The sequence below is a fragment of the Suillus subaureus genome (assembly GCF_016647635.1).
Source record: "Suillus subaureus strain MN1 chromosome Unknown BJ212scaffold_13, whole genome shotgun sequence".
NCBI lineage: Eukaryota > Fungi > Basidiomycota > Agaricomycetes > Boletales > Suillaceae > Suillus > Suillus subaureus.
Window position 1 is genome coordinate 143,564 of NW_024538569.1, and position 21,636 is coordinate 165,199.

At 44.1% G+C, this 21,636-nt stretch overlaps 8 protein-coding genes across 8 annotated transcripts; 6 read left to right on the forward strand and 2 right to left on the reverse strand.

Annotated features, from left to right (window-relative positions):
• Positions 1–4,288: 4,288 nt before the first annotated feature.
• On the reverse strand, positions 4,289–5,180 carry BJ212DRAFT_1480084 (uncharacterized protein; the record flags this gene model as incomplete). The annotated part of the gene is made up of 6 exons (XM_041340008.1): positions 4,289–4,409; positions 4,462–4,616; positions 4,675–4,760; positions 4,812–4,866; positions 4,919–5,057; positions 5,110–5,180. The coding sequence occupies 6 exons, from the start codon at positions 5,178–5,180 to the stop codon at positions 4,289–4,291; spliced, it is 627 nt and encodes a 208-aa protein (XP_041193751.1).
• Positions 5,181–6,202: 1,022 nt separating this feature from the next.
• On the reverse strand, positions 6,203–6,590 carry BJ212DRAFT_1480085 (uncharacterized protein; the record flags this gene model as incomplete). Its single annotated transcript, XM_041340009.1, has 2 exons — positions 6,203–6,338; positions 6,394–6,590. 2 exons carry the CDS (start codon positions 6,588–6,590, stop codon positions 6,203–6,205), a joined length of 333 nt encoding a protein of 110 aa, XP_041193752.1.
• Positions 6,591–8,545: 1,955 nt separating this feature from the next.
• On the forward strand, positions 8,546–11,641 carry BJ212DRAFT_1480086 (uncharacterized protein; the record flags this gene model as incomplete). Its single annotated transcript, XM_041340010.1, has 7 exons — positions 8,546–8,623; positions 8,677–8,988; positions 9,040–9,061; positions 9,167–9,460; positions 10,674–10,981; positions 11,024–11,500; positions 11,555–11,641. 7 exons carry the CDS (start codon positions 8,546–8,548, stop codon positions 11,639–11,641), a joined length of 1,578 nt encoding a protein of 525 aa, XP_041193753.1.
• A 706-nt stretch (positions 11,642–12,347) lies between these two features.
• On the forward strand, positions 12,348–12,916 carry BJ212DRAFT_1270234 (uncharacterized protein; the record flags this gene model as incomplete). The annotated part of the gene is made up of 2 exons (XM_041330869.1): positions 12,348–12,455; positions 12,509–12,916. Coding segments are annotated over 2 exons (516 nt in total), but the record flags the coding sequence as incomplete, so codon positions are not given.
• Positions 12,917–13,350: 434 nt separating this feature from the next.
• On the forward strand, positions 13,351–13,681 carry BJ212DRAFT_1270312 (uncharacterized protein; the record flags this gene model as incomplete). The annotated part of the gene is made up of 2 exons (XM_041330883.1): positions 13,351–13,428; positions 13,484–13,681. Coding segments are annotated over 2 exons (276 nt in total), but the record flags the coding sequence as incomplete, so codon positions are not given.
• Positions 13,682–15,265: 1,584 nt separating this feature from the next.
• On the forward strand, positions 15,266–15,633 carry BJ212DRAFT_1200261 (uncharacterized protein; the record flags this gene model as incomplete). The annotated part of the gene is made up of 2 exons (XM_041329060.1): positions 15,266–15,534; positions 15,588–15,633. Coding segments are annotated over 2 exons (315 nt in total), but the record flags the coding sequence as incomplete, so codon positions are not given.
• Positions 15,634–17,573: 1,940 nt separating this feature from the next.
• On the forward strand, positions 17,574–18,071 carry BJ212DRAFT_1269996 (uncharacterized protein; the record flags this gene model as incomplete). The annotated part of the gene is made up of 1 exon (XM_041330844.1): positions 17,574–18,071. A coding segment is annotated over one exon (498 nt), but the record flags the coding sequence as incomplete, so codon positions are not given.
• A 249-nt stretch (positions 18,072–18,320) lies between these two features.
• On the forward strand, positions 18,321–21,560 carry BJ212DRAFT_1269921 (uncharacterized protein; the record flags this gene model as incomplete). Its single annotated transcript, XM_041330837.1, has 6 exons — positions 18,321–18,551; positions 18,605–18,722; positions 18,763–19,139; positions 19,200–19,637; positions 19,690–19,834; positions 19,882–21,560. The coding sequence occupies 6 exons, from the start codon at positions 18,321–18,323 to the stop codon at positions 21,558–21,560; spliced, it is 2,988 nt and encodes a 995-aa protein (XP_041193758.1).
• Between the last annotated feature and the right edge of the window lie 76 nt (positions 21,561–21,636).

Here is a 21,636-nt window from a genome sequence, read left to right on the forward strand (position 1 = left end):
ATCCTGTATGAAGCTGTTCGCAGATTGACCATACTGGAGCAGTAATACCTCTATCCGAAGATGATCTCAATTGCATCCTCACTGTCATCAGGCACCCACTAGCTTCTGGGACTCACACAACCTATGGTTCTGGGTTGTTGGTGTTTCATGTTTTTTGCAATACCCATGGAGTTCCAGAGGAACAGCAAAGTCCTGCCTCATCAGTATTGATCTTAGCATTCATTGTGAATTGCACTGGTATGTATTCAGGAAAAACACTGGAAAACTATTACTATGGCATATATGCTTGGCACATTCTTCAGGGCCTTGACTGGGTAGTGAATCAAGCTCAAGTGGTCTTGGCTCTAGAAGGAGGTACATGCCTTGCTCCTGCTGTCTCCAAGCATCCCAAATGTCATCCTTTCACAATCCCCATTCTTCTTCAAGTTCAATCAACACTAGTTCTATCAGATCCTTTGGATGCAGCAGTATGGGCATGTCTGTTGACATCATTTTTCTCCCTGGCATGACTGGGGGAGGTTACTGTTCATTTATTGTCAGCTTTTGAACCCTCCCTCCATGTCAAAGTATCCAACATTGCATACACCCAAGATTGGCATGGACTAAAAGTGACCATCCTACATCTTCCATGGTCCAAGGTGTCCACCACTGGAGAGGACTTGTACTTCATGCAATCAGAAAATGTTGACTCCACTGCAGCTCTAGTGAACCACTTGCACATAAACACTTGCACATCCACAGATGCCCTTTTCAGTTGGAGGCATCACAATGGTCTGCACCCTCTGACTCGATCTGAATTCCTGCATAGCCTAGATTGTTCTTCCCAGCATCTGCAAATCAAGCCACTTAAGGGTCATGGAATACACATTGGCAGAACCTTGGAATACTTACTATGGGGTGTCCATTTCAAGACAGTGAAAGCAATGGGTAGATGGAGTGGAGATGCCTTTACAGGGTATTTGTGCAAGCACACCATAGTGATGGCACCTGTATGGTAGTCATGTAAGTCATCACTTTCCATCTTGTGTTTGGGGGCAAGCATGCACTAGCTGTGCCATCAAGCTCCTAATTCTTGGGTACTATCACTCATACTTGCCTTGTTCTGCCCACAGAGCCAAAAGGCATGTTTCAGCTGATTAAATATCAGAAGGTTTATTGCCCAAATAGATTACTATGTTAGCTTTCTTGTCAGCTACACCTTTCTTGGATATGGACTCATTCTCTTGTTTGTGTGCTTTCAAATAAAATATTTATAAAGCACTTCTTGGCTTACTTGAACCTTCAGAGTCAGAGAACATAGACCTGGAGCCAGTACAGAGGTTTTAGTTCTTCCAGCTGCTACAGTCATTTCAAAAGAAGCACTGTGCTATGCACTGCTATGAGGCACTTCACTCAGCAGTGAGTTTCCTTACAGTAATATAGTGGCATTTGCATTTGTCTCGCACAACACTCCACTGTGACACTTTTTCATCAAACTTTTTGGTGGTTTACATAGGTTTCATATGGGACCATGTGTTGGCAGCATTAATAGGTACAAATGAGTGTAGATTCTTGTATGATGTTATGTTTTGTTCTTAAATTTTCACAATTATATGTGTGACATGTTGACATCTGACTCTGAAACTGATGCAATACATGTATATAGCCTCTATATACAATACAATTGTATTCCGCAGGTGATCAAATGAGCAAGTGCATTGCCAGAGCAATGCTGATTGAGGATGTCTTGAGAGTCTCTAATCAACTGATAAGTGAGTGATAGACTTTGCAATCATTGATCATTGCTAAGGTTGTGCTTCAATATGTAATCGCACACTTCGTGCAACTCAGACTTGCAAGTCTGTTGACTGGCACAATGAATAAGAATACCTTTCAATCAACTTCACTCACATCTCACCATGGCCAAGCATGCACAGTCCATCTCCAGGAAAAAAAAGCTCGCACATAAGGAGCAAGAACGAGCCATTGCTCATGCTATGCAGGCTTACAGAATCGAGCTGGTAAAACCAGGTGTGGAATGGAAACCACTGAAGACACTCTGCTAATCAACAGTGGTATTGCAAGGCATGTTTTGCAACAGACTGTCAAGTCAGTTAGCATTGCAGGAGGAGAAGAAGCAAGGGAAAAAACAGGAACAGTTAGTGGGCGATGGACTCCCCAGGCTCCTCACAGGTGATGCATTTTATACCTCTGTTGTCAAATACTAGAAAGCTGCTGAAGAAGAAGCAGTGGCACTTGAAACTCATTGGCAAGAAAGGGACAAATGAGTGAATCTGATGAAGATATGGAAGAAGGACAACATGAAACGATTGGAAAGAAACAAGGCATGCAGGAAAGCATACAAGGAAGAGTTGACTCAGTGGGAAGCCATCAGTGAACCGGTGAACAGATTAAAATGTCATAGTTAACTATATATGGTCAACAATCGCCACAATCTCCATAAATTTGGCAGGAGGGTTTACTTTGAAATGTTTGACCTTATGAAGGAAAGATGAATTTTCAAGCCAACCAGTCAAGTTATTGTATCCTCGACATACCACTTTATATGTTAAGTTCCCACACCCCACGAAGGGGTAATGAATTTTCTATGAACAAAAGATGTCATGGCAGCCAATGAAGTGAACTGTGGATCCATAATTATCGGGATGAGCATTGAGGTGGCTACTCACATGGGCCTCAAACCCTTGAGCAATACTACAACAACTAAAATCATCCCATGTGTGAATGTGTCCCATTGAGTTATGGCTGTTGAGGATTCACTTATACCTTCCAACAAAGCGGCGACAATGAGAAGGAATAATGAATGTTCAAGTTGACCAGTCAGGTTGTTGCATCCTCAACATGCCACTCAATACATGAACCAAGTTATGAACAAAAGATGTTGTGGCAGCCAATGAAGTGAACTGTGGATCTGTGATTGTTGAGACAAACATTGAGATTGTCACTTGCATAAGCATCAAACCCTTGCACAATGCTACAATGACTAAAATTATCCCGTGTGTGAATATGTACAGTTAAATTATGGTTATTGAAACCTCACTTGTACCATTGAACAAAGTAGCAACAGTAAAATTTTCAAATAGAATTGTTGAAATGAGCACCAAAGCTGCAACTGGCATGGGGGAGCAAACCCTTTTAGGAAATCTCTGACTTGGATATGTCATTCAGATGTGTGAAGATTTGCAATTAGCCAAAGAAGATACACTGCATGACAACACTTTGACTATATTATCTAAATGAAATAGTAGACATATATTGAGTGCTTTGGTACCTTGCTATGAGGATAGGTGCAATGCACGAGGCCAACACTAGTACCTAATTTGCACAATAACAGCAAGACTGTCCTGACATGAATATAAGGTCGATGTCGGTATATTATGTCAGACTCACAACCCCATCCAGCATTGGGAAAGACAAAAATGGCCACAATAAATTTTACAGTGTTCTGCTGACATCCCAAATTTAACAAATGGGTGGCAATGTAGTGATTGAGGGCTTGGATGCTGAGGAGCAGGGTTGTGCAGTTTTGAGGAGATGATTAGGTATGTCTAGTGTTTTGCTTTTGTAGATATACATTGTCTTTGCTCAGATAGGTGGTATTTTGTATGAGTTGCAAAAGCACATCGCGGTAACAGGTCAACACCAGTTTACAAATTATTTTCGCTGATTCAGCTATTCAGTGAAATATATTTCTATATTCCAACATCTACCATGGCTCCTTTACCTACCTGATGTGCCTCTTGCATTTGGGTTTATCAACCAAACCTATTCAGCTGGAGGCTGGGGTTGATCTCCACAACTAAGGGCATTGCATTTGAAAAGCTCTTGGCATTTTGATTGCACAGTTATCCCTCTGGTTGTACAAAGATTGAACTTCCATGTTGCATGGTAGTGTTGAACATGGAAATAAATTTAGTTGCTATCAGCAAGTTAAATGGCATGAGTTCTGGATGGTCAACCAATGATACACAGTTGGGGCTTGTGCATAACCTCCAAGATTATGGTGTTTGTAGGTAGAAACTTTTAATGCATCACTTGGCGCTAGGCAGCTTTAAGTTTGGACATTGAAATAAATCAATTAGTGGGTTGATATAAAATTCTACTGAAGATCCTGAAACAATATCCAATCTCAAAACAGGTGAAATTCTGAGGTGACATTGTAACATTAAAATTACTGTAGACATAAATATTTCAGGAATATTGTATTAATACAGGTAATAGCCCATGTTGATTAGTGGGCAAAAGAAAAGGGGGTAATGATAAACAAGAACAGTGAGAAGGAAAAAAATCAGTCCAAGTCAAAGGCAGCATCCTCCAGCACCTTCCTCTGCCCTGCCAGTGTGTTGATGGACATCTGTGATACAACATCTGGGGTAAGGTCCTCACAATGATTGATTCCAAATATTTTCCTAAATAGCAAGATCAGCCATCCACTCCTACTAGTAGATGATAAATTGTTACCATGTCCACCATTCCAAAAGCCTATCTATCCTATGTTTCATAACAGGACTGGGGACATCCTCAAAAAAGTCTACAGTGTTATTCCAGAACCCTTCATAGTCGAAATCACCATTGACAGTGCACCAAGATGAGATGTTCGATAAAGTGAAATGAACCTGCCACTCAAAGGTTAGATGCTGGATGTGAACATAGTAACTATTAATACCCACTTACTTGACAAACAACATAAGTGATAGTGCGAGGGGTAACTTTTTTCATGTTGATGACTGAGGCGACGCAAGTTTTGACCTTTGCTTGCTCTGATTTCTGTCAGGTGCACCTGTTGTTCTCAAGGATGTCAGCTCCATCACCATCACCTTTGGCTTCCTTCGCAGAGGAAGGAGATGTAAAGATGGCTTTAAAAGCCTGTGATGCGAAGTAGAAGATGTCATCATGAGTGGTTTCTAAAGTCACTCACCTGAACAAGAAGCTTGGACTTGGAGAGCCCTTCCTCAAGGTTCTCATGGTTGACTTTGTAGTTTTTGTACAAAAACAATGGCCAAGAGTTTTCTGAGATGATGCATTCTGACATCCTGTTATGAATGCTGTCCTTGACACTGGACAGGTGTCAGGGTCATTTGACAGTCCAGAAAGGATAAATTTGCTCACCAGTTTTGATCCCAGTCCCATTCTGCAGGGCAGAGTAGCTTCCCACAAACTTTGCTTGTGTCATATGCCATTCTGGACTCTCAACTCTAAATCCACTTCTCTGAATATCCAGATCTGAGATCTGGATCTCAAATGATCTGATCTATCTTTATCTCCCTTCCGGAATCCAAACCCTATATCAGTGCCCAACCCCATTTAGACTTCCCCTGTCTCTGGACTCTGGTTAACCATGTTTCCCTTTTGATTATTGATCTGTTACATACATTTCATTTCCAGTGTTCATTATTTGTGATCCGTCCTACTTACTAATAGACTTTGCATATGCTTTGTACATAGCCTTTATGTTTGCTGACTGATTCCTATATGATACCTACAGTATATAAACCTCCTGTAACTCTCAGAAATACTCCAGTTTGAATATCATCTTAGTTCCTGCTCATTCCTGTGTCCTCTGGACTTGAGATAAGTCTCTTGTCATATTCCAAGTCTTAGGATTGCATCCTAGGCTACATTTCCGACTCTACCATAAAGGTAGTCCATCCTCTGTTAGTTTCTAGTCCGGATTAGTCTTATCTGCTTGTCCAAGTAATATCTGGATGTCCATTGTCTGCCCTAGTCAAATCCTGGAAACTCTGGACAACTGCTCCAGCCCCTGGAAATTAAGGGCACATACTTGGGAAAGGGGCACAGTGTACGAGCTGAGGCCAAGCCCTTGTGATCCGACCCCCTTGAGCATGTGACCTTAACAGCTTGCAAGGCCATGTGAATGCTTGTCATCAGGTTGGATCAGAGGAGAAGGACAAAATGCTTGATTGACCCAGGCAGCTACCAGGTCCTTGAGGCAGGAGGTATTGTCTCTACAAGCTGCATTGGCTCCTTTATTGAGCTATAAAATAATCAGCATGCAATGTAATTTTGTTTGCGAAATATATCAGACCTTTTTCAACATATCTTCAGTCTTTGTACTCAAGGGTCCCCAACTTCCCATGCAGCCATGGCAGCACCCGCAAGAGTTCAATGTAGCCACATTGCATGTGATCTTGCCCAAGTTTATTGTATGATTGAAATATGGTATGAAAATGCAGTTGACCACCTACTCTGGTGTGGCCGCATCCTCTGGTTGATCCTCATACCGGCGATCATTTTCAGAAATCAGGTCTTCCAAGCTGGCATAAAGGATCACTAGGCGATGAATCACCCTACCTTGTGCAATGTAGTAGGTTGTTTTTCTTTGTAAGAAAATCAACACTGGACTAAGAGTAATGAATGGGACGGTAGGCTTACCTCTGCTTCATTCCCCTCTCTTGCTGCATAATCTCCAGCTCATCTTCTAAGGCAGCAATGCGATGCTTGGCCCTTGCTTTGGCAGTAGTAGGCATCACTCCAGATCCAGATACTGTCGACACATGTTGGGAATTTGAAAGCCCCACGCCATCAGACACTGACTCAGACTCAGAAACATTAGAATTTTGGGATGCCATGAAGTGGAGGAGAGGAAGGGAAGGGAATGGAAGGGAGAATTTCAGGACAGCTGTTGCACAGTGAAAGAGCAAGGCAACATCACAGTGGGATGAGAGAAATGAGTGAACTTGAAGTAAAGAGAGCTATCCTTTATACATTCACTGATGGGCCCACTCAGGCTAGAGCATAGTCTTAAGGATAGATGACATTTACATACCAATATACACATGCCTGGTCTTATGGTGCTTCCATTAGTCTCAAAAACCCTCCCACCTGACAGCATTGTTTAAGAGGTAACCATTACGTGTCACACCTGGATTTTAGTATGATAGGCTCCCATCAGTCGCCCTGCTGATTGGATCATTAACAGATGCTTTATGCTCTTTTCTTTCGGTAACTGTACATGTTGATAAAAAGACACAAGGGGTGCTTAATGCTCCATGAAGTCCAGCCACTGCAATTATTGCAAACAGATATGAGTGGCATAACTGACTAGCAGATCCATAATGATGTCAGCATTTGATCCAAATGGTAAGTCTGAGTCGAGAGTACAGGTTTGCATTATGAATGAAAGAACCAACCCCCTTGTACTTTATGATAGTAAGCTTACCATGATGAGACAATGTCCAATATAGGGTCTATGACCCCAAAGGACTCTGATGCAAAAAAAAGTCTGAGTTGGTTGGCATGCATTCAAGTTTGAGCCTATCTGAGTATATTGAACCTGAAGGGAGTCTCAGTGAACTTGGCAAGCCTGAGAAATGATATTAGTACTTGTAGCTGTAGTGATAAGCTCTTACTACTACCAACTGTTCAAGAGTGAGTGGGCCCAGTGTGTGATCACCTACTAGTAGTCATGTAGCCTTTGGACTTGGACCTCCAAGTCAGACTTGCACCAACAGGCTATCTCAGCAATTATCACAGTAAACTTAATAGTAACTTGAAGTCAAAGGCTCTGCCAGTGAGCCTGAGGGACTAGTACTAGTAGTACAATTAGCTGCCAGCAGTGACTGCCAGTGGGGGCCTGACTTGGACTCACAGTCATGGTGAGCCCACCTGCTGGGTCAACTTCAAGTTAGACTGTGACTGGGATGATCTTCAACTCTAATCCACTGGCACTGGTAGCCTGAGGGCCTCTGAGTCCAAGTCACCATAACCATGACTGTAGTGACTAGTACTTGAACCTGCTACTGAGTGCAAGTGCCAACTCTAAGCCATTGTGGCAACTGGATCCTGGCCAGCCTGAAGGTCCTGTTAGGAAGTTGACACCAGCCTTCAAGTTGAGGCTTACAATAGTAAAGAGCCTAGTCACCATGATGGTGGTGTGAACTTGGAACCTCCCCCCTCCCCCTCCCCTCACACACACACACACTGGCAGACTCCTGGGCCTGCACTTGAAGGACCCTTGAGTTGAAGGCTGATAAAATCATTACAAAAACTGATTGTAGTGCAAGCAGCTTTACTAAGCACTGCTAAAGACAAAGTTAGTGCTTTCCCATTCAATTGCAACTTGAAAATAGGTCATGGTCACAAAGGCTGTCTTGGTTCATGTGTCATTCACTTCATGGAGTATGAACACCTGAAGTTCAGGCTCTATCATCTTCCACTATTCTTGAAAGAGAGGGAAGAACTCACTGGGACTGGCACTTGACACCTGCAGAAAAACACTGCAGACTCAGGCTCATCAATCATTGCATGAACAGTCATTAGAGTGCTCAGAATGTTGGAGTGAATCACCATCCAATAGGTAAGATCATAGAACTCACCTCCCAGACCCGACCCCAATGTTGCAGGCTGATGACCTTCATCACTAAGTACTAATCACCCAAGACTTCTGACAGGATAACACTGGGCGGGGGCAGGCCAGCACCCTACTGGCTAGTCAGATTGTGTAAGTCATTCAAACTCTGAAGGCTAGTATTAGATATTAGCTGATGTCCCACTATGCTCCACAGCTGCCAATTTTGTGACCAGCATGAAACACAGTCATGCAAAGACACTGAGCTCTGGTAAGAGCTCACCTTCACACCATCATCAGGAGGGCTATGAGCAAGTGAACCACAAGTCATCCAGACTCCAAATTTTTACTGATAACTGAACCTGCAGATCCAGAAGGTTGATAAAGCCATGGGAAATGCTGCAAAAAAACAGGCTATGTGGCGGGCTACTACTGGCGACCTTGCACAACCACTTCTTAAGGATCAAAACCCTCATCTTATGAACTCCTTTATGGATCCACCTCCTTCTTATCCACCGAATGCCATTGCACATCAGTTGGCTGGGTACACACAAGCTGGCACCAAATTTGGGCCATGTGTAGTAAAGCCTGGCACACTAGCATCAGCAGAACTTCATTTTGCAGCAAAGTCACTTGCAAGAGATGGGCAATGTGAAACCTCTTTTGTGGAAATGGAAGCAGTAAGTATTGGTTTTTCCAACATATTTTTTGGTTCATAAATTGCCATGTAGGGCAAGGATATCCTGAAATGCAGTTTGCTATCAATGTCAGACAGGGCTGTTCAGAAAGCTACTTTGGCAAAACAAGCCTCATGAGAAATCGGACGTCTCCACATTATGTTAACTGTGTGGGAAATAGAGGAGGCAGAATGCCATGTGGAGCTCCTGCATGAGCTCCAGCACAGCAATATGGAGGGTTATGTGGTCACCTCTCATGAAGCTGTCTGGTTCAAGAGGTTTCTATCGGACCAGTCCCTGGTGGAAGTTAAAGACAACTTTGACTTCAACTGGACAGTCTACCTGAATGATCTGACATTGCTGGCAACTGCAGATGAACAGCTTAATCAGCTTGAATCTCACACAGAGGAGCATAGACTCATCCTATCTAAAGAAGAACTTGCACAAGAACTCAAGGCTTTGATTGTTGAGGGAGGTGAGGAGAGTGAAGCTGACTCGGATGATAGCCTTTGCAGTTCAATGAGCCCAGTCTGTCTATGAAGACAGACAGACTTATTCCTGCCATTATTTCATACTTCTTTCTTATCCTATGTTGCAACTCCATGTGACTTTTTGATTACAGTTTAGGACTGTCAATCAGGCCATCTGTATCTATTCTCATTTGTTCACTACTTGATTCTCTCATTCTTGGCTGCTGTAAATCAGAAAGAACCCATACAATATTACTGATCCGTCCACAGGATGTTACATAATTTGAAATACTAGACCAGACTCAGCAAACAATATTGACACCAAGATAATGTGAGTCAACTGTTTACTGTGACTGCCTTCAAAACTTGTCAAAGTCTGCAGAGTCTCTCATAGTATTTCAGTGCCCAGGTGTAACGAACCTTGAATGCATTCAGGTTTCTCTCCTTGGCTTCAAGTTGGTCTGCCACTTGTCTTTCTCCTTTTAATGGTCAGTGTGTCCTTATGCTCAGGTTGCAATGCAATGGGTTGTTCCTGGGCAAAGGATACAGATCCTCATGGGCTTAGCTGGCATTGTGCTACATGTAGGCAATACCAGAAAGCAAGTGTGTTAGCCGCAGAGAAAAGGCAGGAACGGGTAAAAGAGTCAACTTGATTATCACAAAAATTGACAACTGGGAGTATTTCGGTAAGTCATCTGCTCCCCAGGTCACTTGGCAAGTTTAGACTCATATATCCAATGCAGCACCTTCAACCAGTCTGATTTGTGGAGGAATGTTGTTCAAAACCTATAGCCCATTGCGAAGTCAAGGCATTCACTGGCAAGAGCAAGGCGCCTACTAATGTTGTCAATGCCAATCCGTCTACTAGTACTAGTATCACTTTGGTTGCCAGTGCCTCAGGTCTTACTACATCACAGGACTCAGATGTTGCGATGGCAGATGCCACTGAAGGTGACTATGACATTCCAGGCATGCACCTTTTTTAATTTGCCTGTTGCGATAACACTCATGGATGGCTACTAGTAGAACCACATTGATGTCCTTCGCGACGCACATTTATACCAAGGAGTTTCGATGACATTTTGCCTACTGATGAAGACATTAATCCCTCTGATTTTTCCGGGAATAATCTATCTGTTAGTATGACTGAGACTCGGAATCCACTGCAACATAGAATCCAAAGGGTTCTTTTGACACTGTGAGACACTCTCCAAACAGCATTTGACATGATTGGGCTCTCTAGACTAAATCCTCGGCACCCATCATATGAGCCCGATAAATTTGTCCCATCTTCATTATTAGCCAAATCATCTCCTGTAACTGCCAACATGCACGATGCCCAAGGACCTGATCCACCTGCTTCATTTGCTGAACCTCCTCATCCCTTTCCCAATATGACCATTCATCATCTTATGACATGGATGAACACTGGCAGCCATCAGAAGTCCCAGACCAAAGTAATGCACCTCATCAGGGAAGTGATTCAAGCTGAGGATTTTGACATCAAAGACCTGGATGGGTTTTCTGTTAGAAGGTCCTTGTACGCATTGGACAATGACAATGGCTAGGGAACTGTTGGTTTTCCTGACAATTGGGTCGAGACAGAAGTCAACTTGGACATTCCTACAAAGTCCAAAGATGACCAGTCTGTATTGTTTAGGGTTCCAGGATTTCACTACTGGCTGCTTGTAGCTGTTATTCACTCCACATTCACCAACACTCAAGCTAACGCCTTTCATCTACTTCCTTTCAAGCATTTGTGGAAGGATCCACTGGATGGCCATGAAGAGCACATTTTCGATGAGCTCTACACCTCCGACTTCTGGATAGAGGCTCAGGACAATCTGCAGAGGCAGCCAAAAGAACCTGGCTGCTCACTTGAACATGTTATCACCAGGCTCATGTTCTTTTCTGATGCAACTCACCTTGCAAACTTTGGAACAGCTAAGGCTTGGCCCCTTTACTTGTACTTTGGAAATTTGAGCAAGTACACCTGCTCAGCACCCAGCTCTGGCACATGTCACCTTGTAGGATTTTTACCTTCTGTGAGCCCCATCCCTTCACCACTGTGCAATGCTGTTGATGTCATTTTTTTTCAGCTTCCAGATAGAATAAAGGATGTTTTTAGCAGCCTGCCTCGCATGTCTAAGAGCAGCATGGCAGCCCTTCACACACATTGTCAATGAGAGTTATTTCATGCATGTTGGAATGTTTTACTGGATGCTGACTTTCTGCACATGTACTGTCATGGGATTGTGCTCATGTGTCTGGATGGAAAATTAAGACAAGTCTTTCTGCAAATTTTTACTTATTCAGCTGATTACCCAGAAAAGTGTGCTGCTTGTCCTTTTTACTTAAGATACTGATCATCATTTCAGGGTTCTAATAGCAATGATCAAAGACATGGGCTCTTGCCCATGCCCATGTTGTCTCATTCTGAAAACCTCATTTGATCTTTTGGGCCTTGTTAGAGACACACAAGATTGCTTAGGCAGGCTTAGAGCATACTCTCTTGCAAGTGTTACCATGGCTCATGAGTTCATCTACAAGTGGGGAAATGCTATTGATGGCTCGAAAGTAAAGGCTACCCTTGGGGAAGGGTCGTGGGTGCCGACCATGGTGAGATTGCCTTCAGAATGAATTGTGTTGATCAACACCTGATTCTTAAACAGAATGTGTTCATAGAAAAGCTTGGTCCACTAGGACATGATGCTTTCTGCATGCTCATAGTGGATTTCATGCACAAATGTGAGCTGGGCACATGGAAGGCACTCTTCACACACCTTATCCATTTAATTTACACACTTCCAGGGGGTGATAATCTGATCGCACATCTTGACCAGAGGTTGGTTATACTTTGTTTCCCTGGATGAAACTGACATTATTAAACTTAGATTTTGTCAAGTTCCATCTTACAGAAATGGTGTCATTCAAAGATTTTCCAACAACATGTCAGAAATGAAAAGGCTCACTGCATGCGACTTTGAAGATATTTTGCAAGTTCATCTTTTCACTTCTTGTGCTGATCAGTGCATCATTGATATCTATTCTAGTGCGCTATGCTGGTCTTCGAAGGGCTTTTCCCTGGGGACCACGATGCAATTATACAGTCACTTCTATATAGGTTTGCACATTGGCACACCCTTGCAAAACTCCAAGTACACTCCAAAACCACTTTGTCAGCTCTGGATAACACATTCAAAAAGCTCTCTGGTCAGTTGCACAGATTCCATGATTTCATGTGCATCACTTTCACAATGATGGAGCTGCCAAAAGAAAGGGCTGCTTGGGAGCGCAGGGCAGCGTGTGAATGTTCAGGTCTCGACAATCCAGATGCTGGGAGCGGCAGTCAAAAGGTTAAGAAGTTTAATTTGAGTACTTATAAATTTCATGCCATGGAAGACTATGTGCAGTCAATTCGACTCTTTGGAACAACTGATTCCTTCACCATGCAATTGTAGGTGAACATGTCATATTTTCTTATCTCGATTTGATTTCAGACTAGGGAGAGTTGGCGCATAGAGCATTAAAAGTGTTCTATCCTCTGACCAGCAAACTAGACACCCCAGCTCAACTCGCTAAACATGAGCGCCATCAACACATCCTACAATGCATAGCAGAAACAGGACAGCATCATGGTTCATATGCTATCCAGCAGGCACCAATCAACTTGCCCTCAGGGTTCACAGGTCATCACTACATTCCAACACTTAGCTGCAACAACCCATTCTATATCTTTAGATTTCTTCAACAATACAATAACAACCCAGCTGTAGCAGTACATGCCCATACTATCCTCTTCACTCATCTTGCTCATAATAACTCATAGACATTCATACTGAAGCTCAAAGATCACATACTATATTGACTTCAGGGGTTAGACATCACCCATTGTGACCATGTCTTCACAGAAGACAAATGCAATACAGTTGTTATCCCAGACAACAAAATATACTCCATCCAAACAATGCAGGTAATGTGTTATGTACATACATTATAAGGGTTTCACTATATAATCCATCAACTAGGTACATTACACAATGTACGACCTTCGACGAGAGTATGACACTATTAATCCTCAGATGCATTCCGACATCATGGTCCTTTCTGGTGAAACAAAACCCCAACACCCTTACTGGTATGCCCATGTTCTGGGCATATTTCACATGGACATACAGTGGCTCAAAAAACTGTCCGCATGTTTTGACATTTTTCACTATCTATGATATTGTGTGAGAACTCACAAATGGCTCAAGGACATGCTTATACCACATTGTAGTATGGCTTCAGGGCTTTCATTTGAGCCCTACGCCGTGGGAATCGGTGGAGATATGGTGGAGATACAAGGCTTACAAAATCATGACTCATGTGGACAGTTTTTTGAGCACATATTAAAACTATATAAATCATCATTTATGACACCATAACAATCATGCCACCATTAAATAAATTATAAAGTGGTGTCATTATGTCATTTTAAAACCATATCTAACTATACAAACCAAAAATTTCCATATGTCATGGTTATATTCACCATGAAAGCCACCCCCCTGCTCAAAGGGATAATATCCTCTCTCTTTCCTATTCTGGCCTCTCTGCTTGTCAAATTTCCTCTAGAACTGGAGTATCCAAGTCCACTGTGGCCAAGTTCATCAAAGAAAGCCACACAGACAAGGAAAACTTCTGTGAAGGGCATCCATCCAAGCTCACCTCTACTGATAGGAGGGCTATTATCCAACATATCACTACAGGAAAGGCTGATAATGCTGTCCAGGTCACCTATTACATCAATTCCACCATCACATTCCCTGTCTCTTCACACACTGTGAGAAACATTCTCAAGACAGCTCATCTCAGGTCAGTAACAAGGAAGAAAAGGCTCTCCTCTCTATCTCACATATGCAGAGAGGACTAGCACCCTTCTTTTTTCACATATATACCTTGCCATCTGACCCAATCCTATTTATTGTGGTCTTATATGATCATATAACATGCTTCCAGTCCATGTAATCCAATTCTGATGGGCTAAGGCAAAGGTTAGTCATCTCTGTTTATGTGTGATGGAGAGGAGAGCCTTTTCTTCCTTGTTACTGACCTGAGATGAGCTGTCTTGAGAATGTTTCTCACAGTGTGTGAAGAGACAGGGAATGTGATGGTGGAATTGATGTAATAGGTGACCTGGACAGCATTATCAGCCTTTCCTGTAGTGATATGTTGGATAATAGCCCTCCTATCAGTAGAGGTGAGCTTGGATGGATGCCCTTCACAGAAGTTTTCCTTGTCTGTGTGGCTTTCTTTGATGAACTTGGCCACAGTGGACTTGGATACTCCAGTTCTAGAGGAAATTTGACAAGCAGAGAGGCCAGAATAGGAAAGAGAGAGGATATTATCCCTTTGAGCAGGGGGGGTGGCTTTCATGGTGAATATAACCATGACATATGGAAATTTTTGGTTTGTATAGTTAGATATGGTTTTAAAATGACATAATGACACCACTTTATAATTTATTTAATGGTGGCATGATTGTTATGGTGTCATAAATGATGATTTATATAGTTTTAATATGTGCTCAAAAAACTGTCCACATGAGTCATGATTTTGTAAGCCTTGTATCTCCACCATATCTCCACCGATTCCCACGGCGTAGGGCTCAAATGAAAGCCCTGAAGCCATACTACAATGTGGTATAAGCATGTCCTTGAGCCATTTGTGAGTTCTCACACAATATCATAGATAGTGAAAAATGTCAAAACATGCGGACAGTTTTTTGAGCCACTGTATGGCTTAATGCTGATGGTTCAATGAAAACACACCATATTGAAGCTCTCTATGTTAGATGGCTAGCCCCATTGACCAGTCACCAGTCAGGGATGAATTGCACTCAACTGCCAAAGGTAGCTTTCATCAAAGAGGCTAACTCCGATGCATTTGGATTTCTCAATCCCAGCCAGGTCATCAGAAGCACACATTTGATTCCAGCTTTTGCTTCTGGACAGGGAACAAGCTCTCTGTGCTATGGAAAGTCATTTGCATGTCAAAATGATGAATTAGACAACTGGGAGGCATATTATGTCAGCATGTAAGTGCAATGTTCAATCTCATTTTCTCTTACTTAAGCTGCAAATCACTCAGATTCACAGATCAAGACATCTTCATGCATTACACACACTGTGGAATCAGACATCCCACCATCATGTGGGAGATGACAAGAGATTATGCTAATGCGGATTTAGCAGACTGTTCCGAGTCAGACTCTGAGAACGACAGAACCGATGACAGGGAGAGCAATATTCAACATCATGGCGAAGGTGACAATGAGGGTGAAGGTGATGATGAGAGTGAAGGTGATGATGACAACAGTGAAGATGAGAGGGATTTTGAAGATGGGGAGGAAACCAAGGAGGATGAGGACAAGGAAGAGGATACTGACTGTTTGTCTTTCTGAACAGTCCTACTAAATGTTTACTTGCCTTGTTCCTCGTCCTATTAGTTGTCACCATATATTGAGCCTGTGCTCTTTCGTTCTACACCTCACTGCCTGAAAACTTTCAAGATGTGGGCCAAGCTCACATGGCCAGGGTCTGCAGTGATGGCGGAACATCACAATTTTGAAATGAGGTGGAATGCTACTCAACATGCATTAGCAATTGTCAAAGGCACTTCTTTCTAGAAGGCCCTGGATAACAATTTAATTTTAAACATAAACCATGTAAAATAAGACATTTCGAAGAAGTTGATAGAATGCGCCATAAGTCCATGCTGGTGTTTGCAGCTGCATCTAATGATATTTCGAAGGGGCATGCAAATGTAAGCCTGTTGACCTGTGCCAAAGTTACCTGTGCTTTGGAATGTATTAGATGACATTGTAATCTGGTGTGTAATTGATTGCAACCAAGGATGTTCAACAGCATTAATGGGAGTACACTCCCATCCCTTGCTGCCTGTGATGGCAATGTCTCATGAATTTGTCACAAACTGACAGGCGAATCTATCATTGCTGGCCCATGCTAAAATGACTGTCCTTGGGAAAGTCTTGAATGATCTCCTAATATGAAGCATAAATGACATCAAGTGAGATTGCTCAACAACATCAATATAAGGGCTCTGTCAACCCTTGTTAGTTGTGATGGCAGCATGTTACAACTTTTTCATGAAGTCATCTTGCCAGTCTATAGTGGTAAGTATACATGGCTAGCTACAAACAAATCAATTTTCTTGTAGTATACATGGTCATCTTTGGGAGTAAAATAATTAGGCCCTCATGTAATTCCCACGGCTACAATATCAAGGACTCAGGTGCTCACTGATGGCAGAGCAGGCGAAAGCCAAGGTGGAGAAACGGCGTCTGATGTGGATAAAACCAAAACTTGGCAAACTTGAAGCACCATTACCAAAGCCAACAATTGTTCACGTTGATGAGGAGGCAGCTGAGGAATCCGAGTCTGATGATGGTGAAGATGGCGAGGACAACTGTTAGGCATTGAGGGTCTGTCATCAATTAGTAATTTCGTAATGCGAACTGATCGCAGAAGTTCATTTACCATTTTCGAGTCGACACAAATGACGGTGTGCAGGTGATAAGGGCTCAAATTTAGTGAACATTCATCGTGCAACAACGACTTATCTGATGTGCTTCAAAATTTGAAACTACGAAGTTTATGTATAATTAAGTTCATCGCCCAAGGCGATTTTCGAAATGTTGCGTTGTTGTGTTGCAGGTGAGTGCATGAAATTTGCAAACGCAAATGCCGCTGTATTACTGTATGTTGCCGAGCAAATTCTGAAAGCGGCAGTAGTGACCTGCTGTGACAAAAGCGTGACCTGACGACTTATGGGGGTGACGACTCAGCCGTGAGGTATAGTATCCTCGCAGAAGCCCACGTGCCGGACTCGAACAACAACCTACCGACGACTGGTCACACTACCGTCTGACGTTAACGGTTAATATATCGTTTCACGAAACACTTGATTCTCGCGACTGGATCCACATACGTCGTCCGTCGAGATCATCAATATCTATTCACTTTGTCGTTCCAAAGTAAGTACGTTGTTCTATCGCATCTTACAATTAGTGTCATAATCTATCGTCAATCCTTGTCAATCAGTCATCAACAGGCTATGTCGGATGATCAGGCTTTCAGTTCAAGTTGGGAGAAGCTGTCCCATGTCTTTGTCAAGGGCGCTGAGTATGACTCTCGTGAACGCCAGCCCCATCCGAGACATTTGGAAGGGTCCTGGGTAGATCTTACCAACTGCGTCAACGCACTATTGGACGACGAAAGCAAGAGCCGACTTATTTGGCTTCATGGGGAGGCGGGTGTCGGAAAGTCTGCTGTTGCGTTCAATGCAGCTGAAAGGATGAAAGGCCTGAAGATAGCAGGTGATCAGAATGTCGAAAAGCGGCTCGCGGGATCTTTCGTTTTCTCGCGCAAACACACGAAACGCTCAACAACTGGATATTTTTTTGCGACACTTGCCTACCAGCTTGTGAGCGCTCATCCTGTCATCCGGAATGACATGGCAAGATGCATCCGGGACAATCCAGCCCTTCTAGACCCCGACAAGTCTCTTCGTGACCAAATGGAAGCACTCTTTCTCTTACCTCTCCGGTGGCTTTGGGCTAGGCTGCGCGGGTGTCCACCTTTGGTGTTTGTTGTCGATGCCCTTCATGAATGTACATCCAAAGTTGAGCTTGCCGATCTCATCACCCTGCTTGCCCAAGTGCTTCGTGAGCCTCGTTTACCCGTGATGCACATCCTGCTCACCAGTGATTCGCAAACCCATATCCGTGAAGCTTTTCAGAAAACAGAGGTGCGCCCCCTGCTGTCTGAGATACGGGCGAGCACTTCTGGCGAGATTCTCGCTATGGACGTGGCATCCCTTAATTCTCGCGTAACTGGAAACTTGTCACACGTCCTTGCTATAAACACGGAACTCCGCAACGCGTGCATAACTGGGGACTTGCTAATCGCTGAAGAGCTGTTAACGCAAGAGATTCAAGGTAGCGGTGTCAACAACTATCAGTCTTATCCAAATCGGTCATTTGTGATGTCGCGGAAACAGGACTGGGACCACGCACTTCAAGACGCACTTGAGGTGCGATTCGTTGATCTATCATGGATCCCCTGCTAATTTTCACTGTGGGGCAGTCCGTCAGTCTCCACTCCTCGTTGACAGGTTATATCTCCAAGGGCATTGCCCTGTGCGGAAAGAATAACCCGCATGATGCGATAAGGGCATTTGACCTCGCATCACTGTTCACGAAAAGTGATTCGGAGACCACTCTTCTTCTCTTGATTGAGGCAAGGACGCCAATTTCTTCTCGCGTATTCCTTACTTCAACACAATCCTCAGGCCGTTGCACTTTTCAATGGAAATCAGCATGAGGACGCAATGCTGCGGGTCCAAGAGTTGGCTGCTGTTTGTCCCAAAACTGACACTCTTGCGTGTCGTGTCGTAGAAGTGAGTTTTATGTATTTTGTGACTTCTGCCAAATCCAGGTTCGTGCGTGACAGAATTTTTCTTAACTCCGCGCGCCAGGCATATCTATGCGTCCTCCTGGGTACCAATGTCTCAGACGGCGGGCGTCACAGCGAAGCTGCTGACCACTTCACCGCAGCTGTCAAGGCCAGCGCTTGCACATCGCAGTTGGACATTCATTCTAAATACCAAGACTTTGTGGTGGTACGTGAACACAACGCAACCGTGAGTTTTTGTCCATGCCTAACGGCGTGCGTTGTCTAGCTTTTCGGGTGGGACCTCGAGTCCTTGTGGCAAAATGCAAACAAGAAAAAGTGCGATGCACTCCTTCGCGCAGGCAGGCTTGGAGAAGCAGTCGAATCGCACCGATACATGATGGATATGAGTGACGAAACTATGAAGGCGAGCTGCCTTGAATGGTCTACTGGCAAGTCTTCATTAATGTCGCCCGGGCTACAATCCTCACGCGCATATAACTTAGCATTCATGCGAGAATGCAACGCGCTCTATGCTGCCAATGGAGTTGTTGAGCTTGGTGCGAGTGGAGATGCTGCCTTTGCTGAGAAGGACTACGACCGGGCCATTGAACTGTACTCAGCGGCGATCGAGCTGGACTCTGCAACCGATACCATCTTTGCAAACCGAAGTAAGGCGAGGTTGTTGAAAATGCTATGGGAGGATGCACTTCTCGATGCGGAAAAGGTGCGACGGCATCTGTTTCACAATAAGCTATGCTTACTTCAGACATGGACAGGTCATCGAACTCAATCCTTCGGCTTATCTTGGATACCAGCTAAAGCACGAGGCGCTTCATGGAGCGCAATGTTACGACGAAGCCATCGAAGCTTTCCAAATCATGTTGCTAAAACTGGATGAGGCTTCCGACTCGCAAATACAAAGTAAGCCCCGAGTAACACACGTGTCACATACCTGACTCTTCGTCCAGAGCTGTACCAACACTGTATCAGTCCATTTGAAGCAGAAAGCACTATCCGACAAGTTCTCCATGCTCACCTCGACAATGCCCCACTTCGTCTAATCAACACATCCGATGGGTGGTTATGTGATCGAGAGGCCCAGACACATGCTTTCAAGACGAGTGCAGAATACAAGGAGCTGTTGGCATCTATAATCAAGAATGCGGAAATCAAATTGGAGCACATCCGAGACGTGGTGGCCAAGTACTTTCATTGGGTCATGCTATCACATAGGTGGGGAGAAAAGGAGCCGCTGCTGCATGACATCCAAGACAAGGTCGTGTACGAATTGGATCCAGTTGACAGCACCACGAAGTTGCAGTCATTCTGCGAAATCACTCGTGACGCGGGCTTCCTATGGGCGTGGATGGACACGTGCTGCATCGACCAGAAAAACAATGTCGAGCTCCAAAAATCGGTCAACTCCATGTTTGTTTGGTATCACAACTCAGCGCTCACAATTGTCTATCTGTCGGACGTTCTACCTTCATCCAAATCTTGTACGTTGGCCAGGAGTGCTTGGAACAAGAGAGGATGGACAGTCCAAGAATTCTTGGCTCCTAAAGTCATTCTTTTCTATCAACAGGATTGGACCCTATACGTCGACCACCAGTCTACCAACCACAAGGAGTCTACGGCGATCATGCAGGAGTTGGGAGATGCTACAGGCATAGATTTACGGTCCCTCATCACATTCCGTCCGGGGATGAGAAACCCCCGAGAGAAACTCCAATGGGCATCGACGCGTATCACCACGTTGCAGGAAGACATCGCGTACTCATTATTCGGCATCTTCGGCGTCCACCTACCAGTAATGTATGGTGAGAACAAACGAAATGCGCTCGGGCGGCTCTTGCAGGAGATTGTTGCTCATTCGGGTGACGTCAGTGTGCTCGACTGGGTCGGGAAATCATCCGAATTCAATAGCTGTTTGCCAGCGGAGATCACTTCATATCAAGCCCCGCCATGGTCGCCATCTCTTTCCGAAGATGATATTCAGACGTCTGTCTCATCGCTGCAAGATGCTGTGGTTGTAGAGATGGCTTTGGGATTGTACCGTGAGCTTGGCTCCCTGAGGGCTGCTCGTTTCGCGCACCGCCGGCTGCATGTGCCTTGCATCGCATTCCTCGTCACCGAAGTCAGAGGGAAACCTGGTCTAAACCAGGGGGCCAATTTCACGTATCAAGTCAAGGCCAAAGGGCTTCATGATTTGTTGATCACCACAGAAGACAAGCTGACCCAGTTTTGGCCTGGGAGACCGGCTCTGCAAACATTCTATCTTGTTCGTCCATGGAATCGTGATCTCCTGGAGCTGCCTGACTTTGCGGAGCTTCCCAGCCACGCAGAGCCTCCCCCTTCTCCCGACGCCTCGCAGAGCATGGAAGAATGTTGGACCTCACCTGGGCCTTCGTTAGACGATATTGTTCCTGTGCCCCCAGGAGAAGAAGGGACGGTTGATTCGGAGTCTCACTCACAAAGCTTACGATTGATTGTTCATCTTGGACAGCCATTTAGCGCATTTTTGCTAGCACGGCAACGCGGCGGAGAATACAAGAGAATTGCGTCAGATCATGTTATCGTCGCACAAGTCAGAGACATTACCTCTATTTGCGATACTATAGATGTCAAGACACTAGAGATATTGTAGTGTACACAATGCACATTGTAGATGAAGATACCTGACTGGTCGACCCTGTGTTACATGTATGCACCCACAATATTTG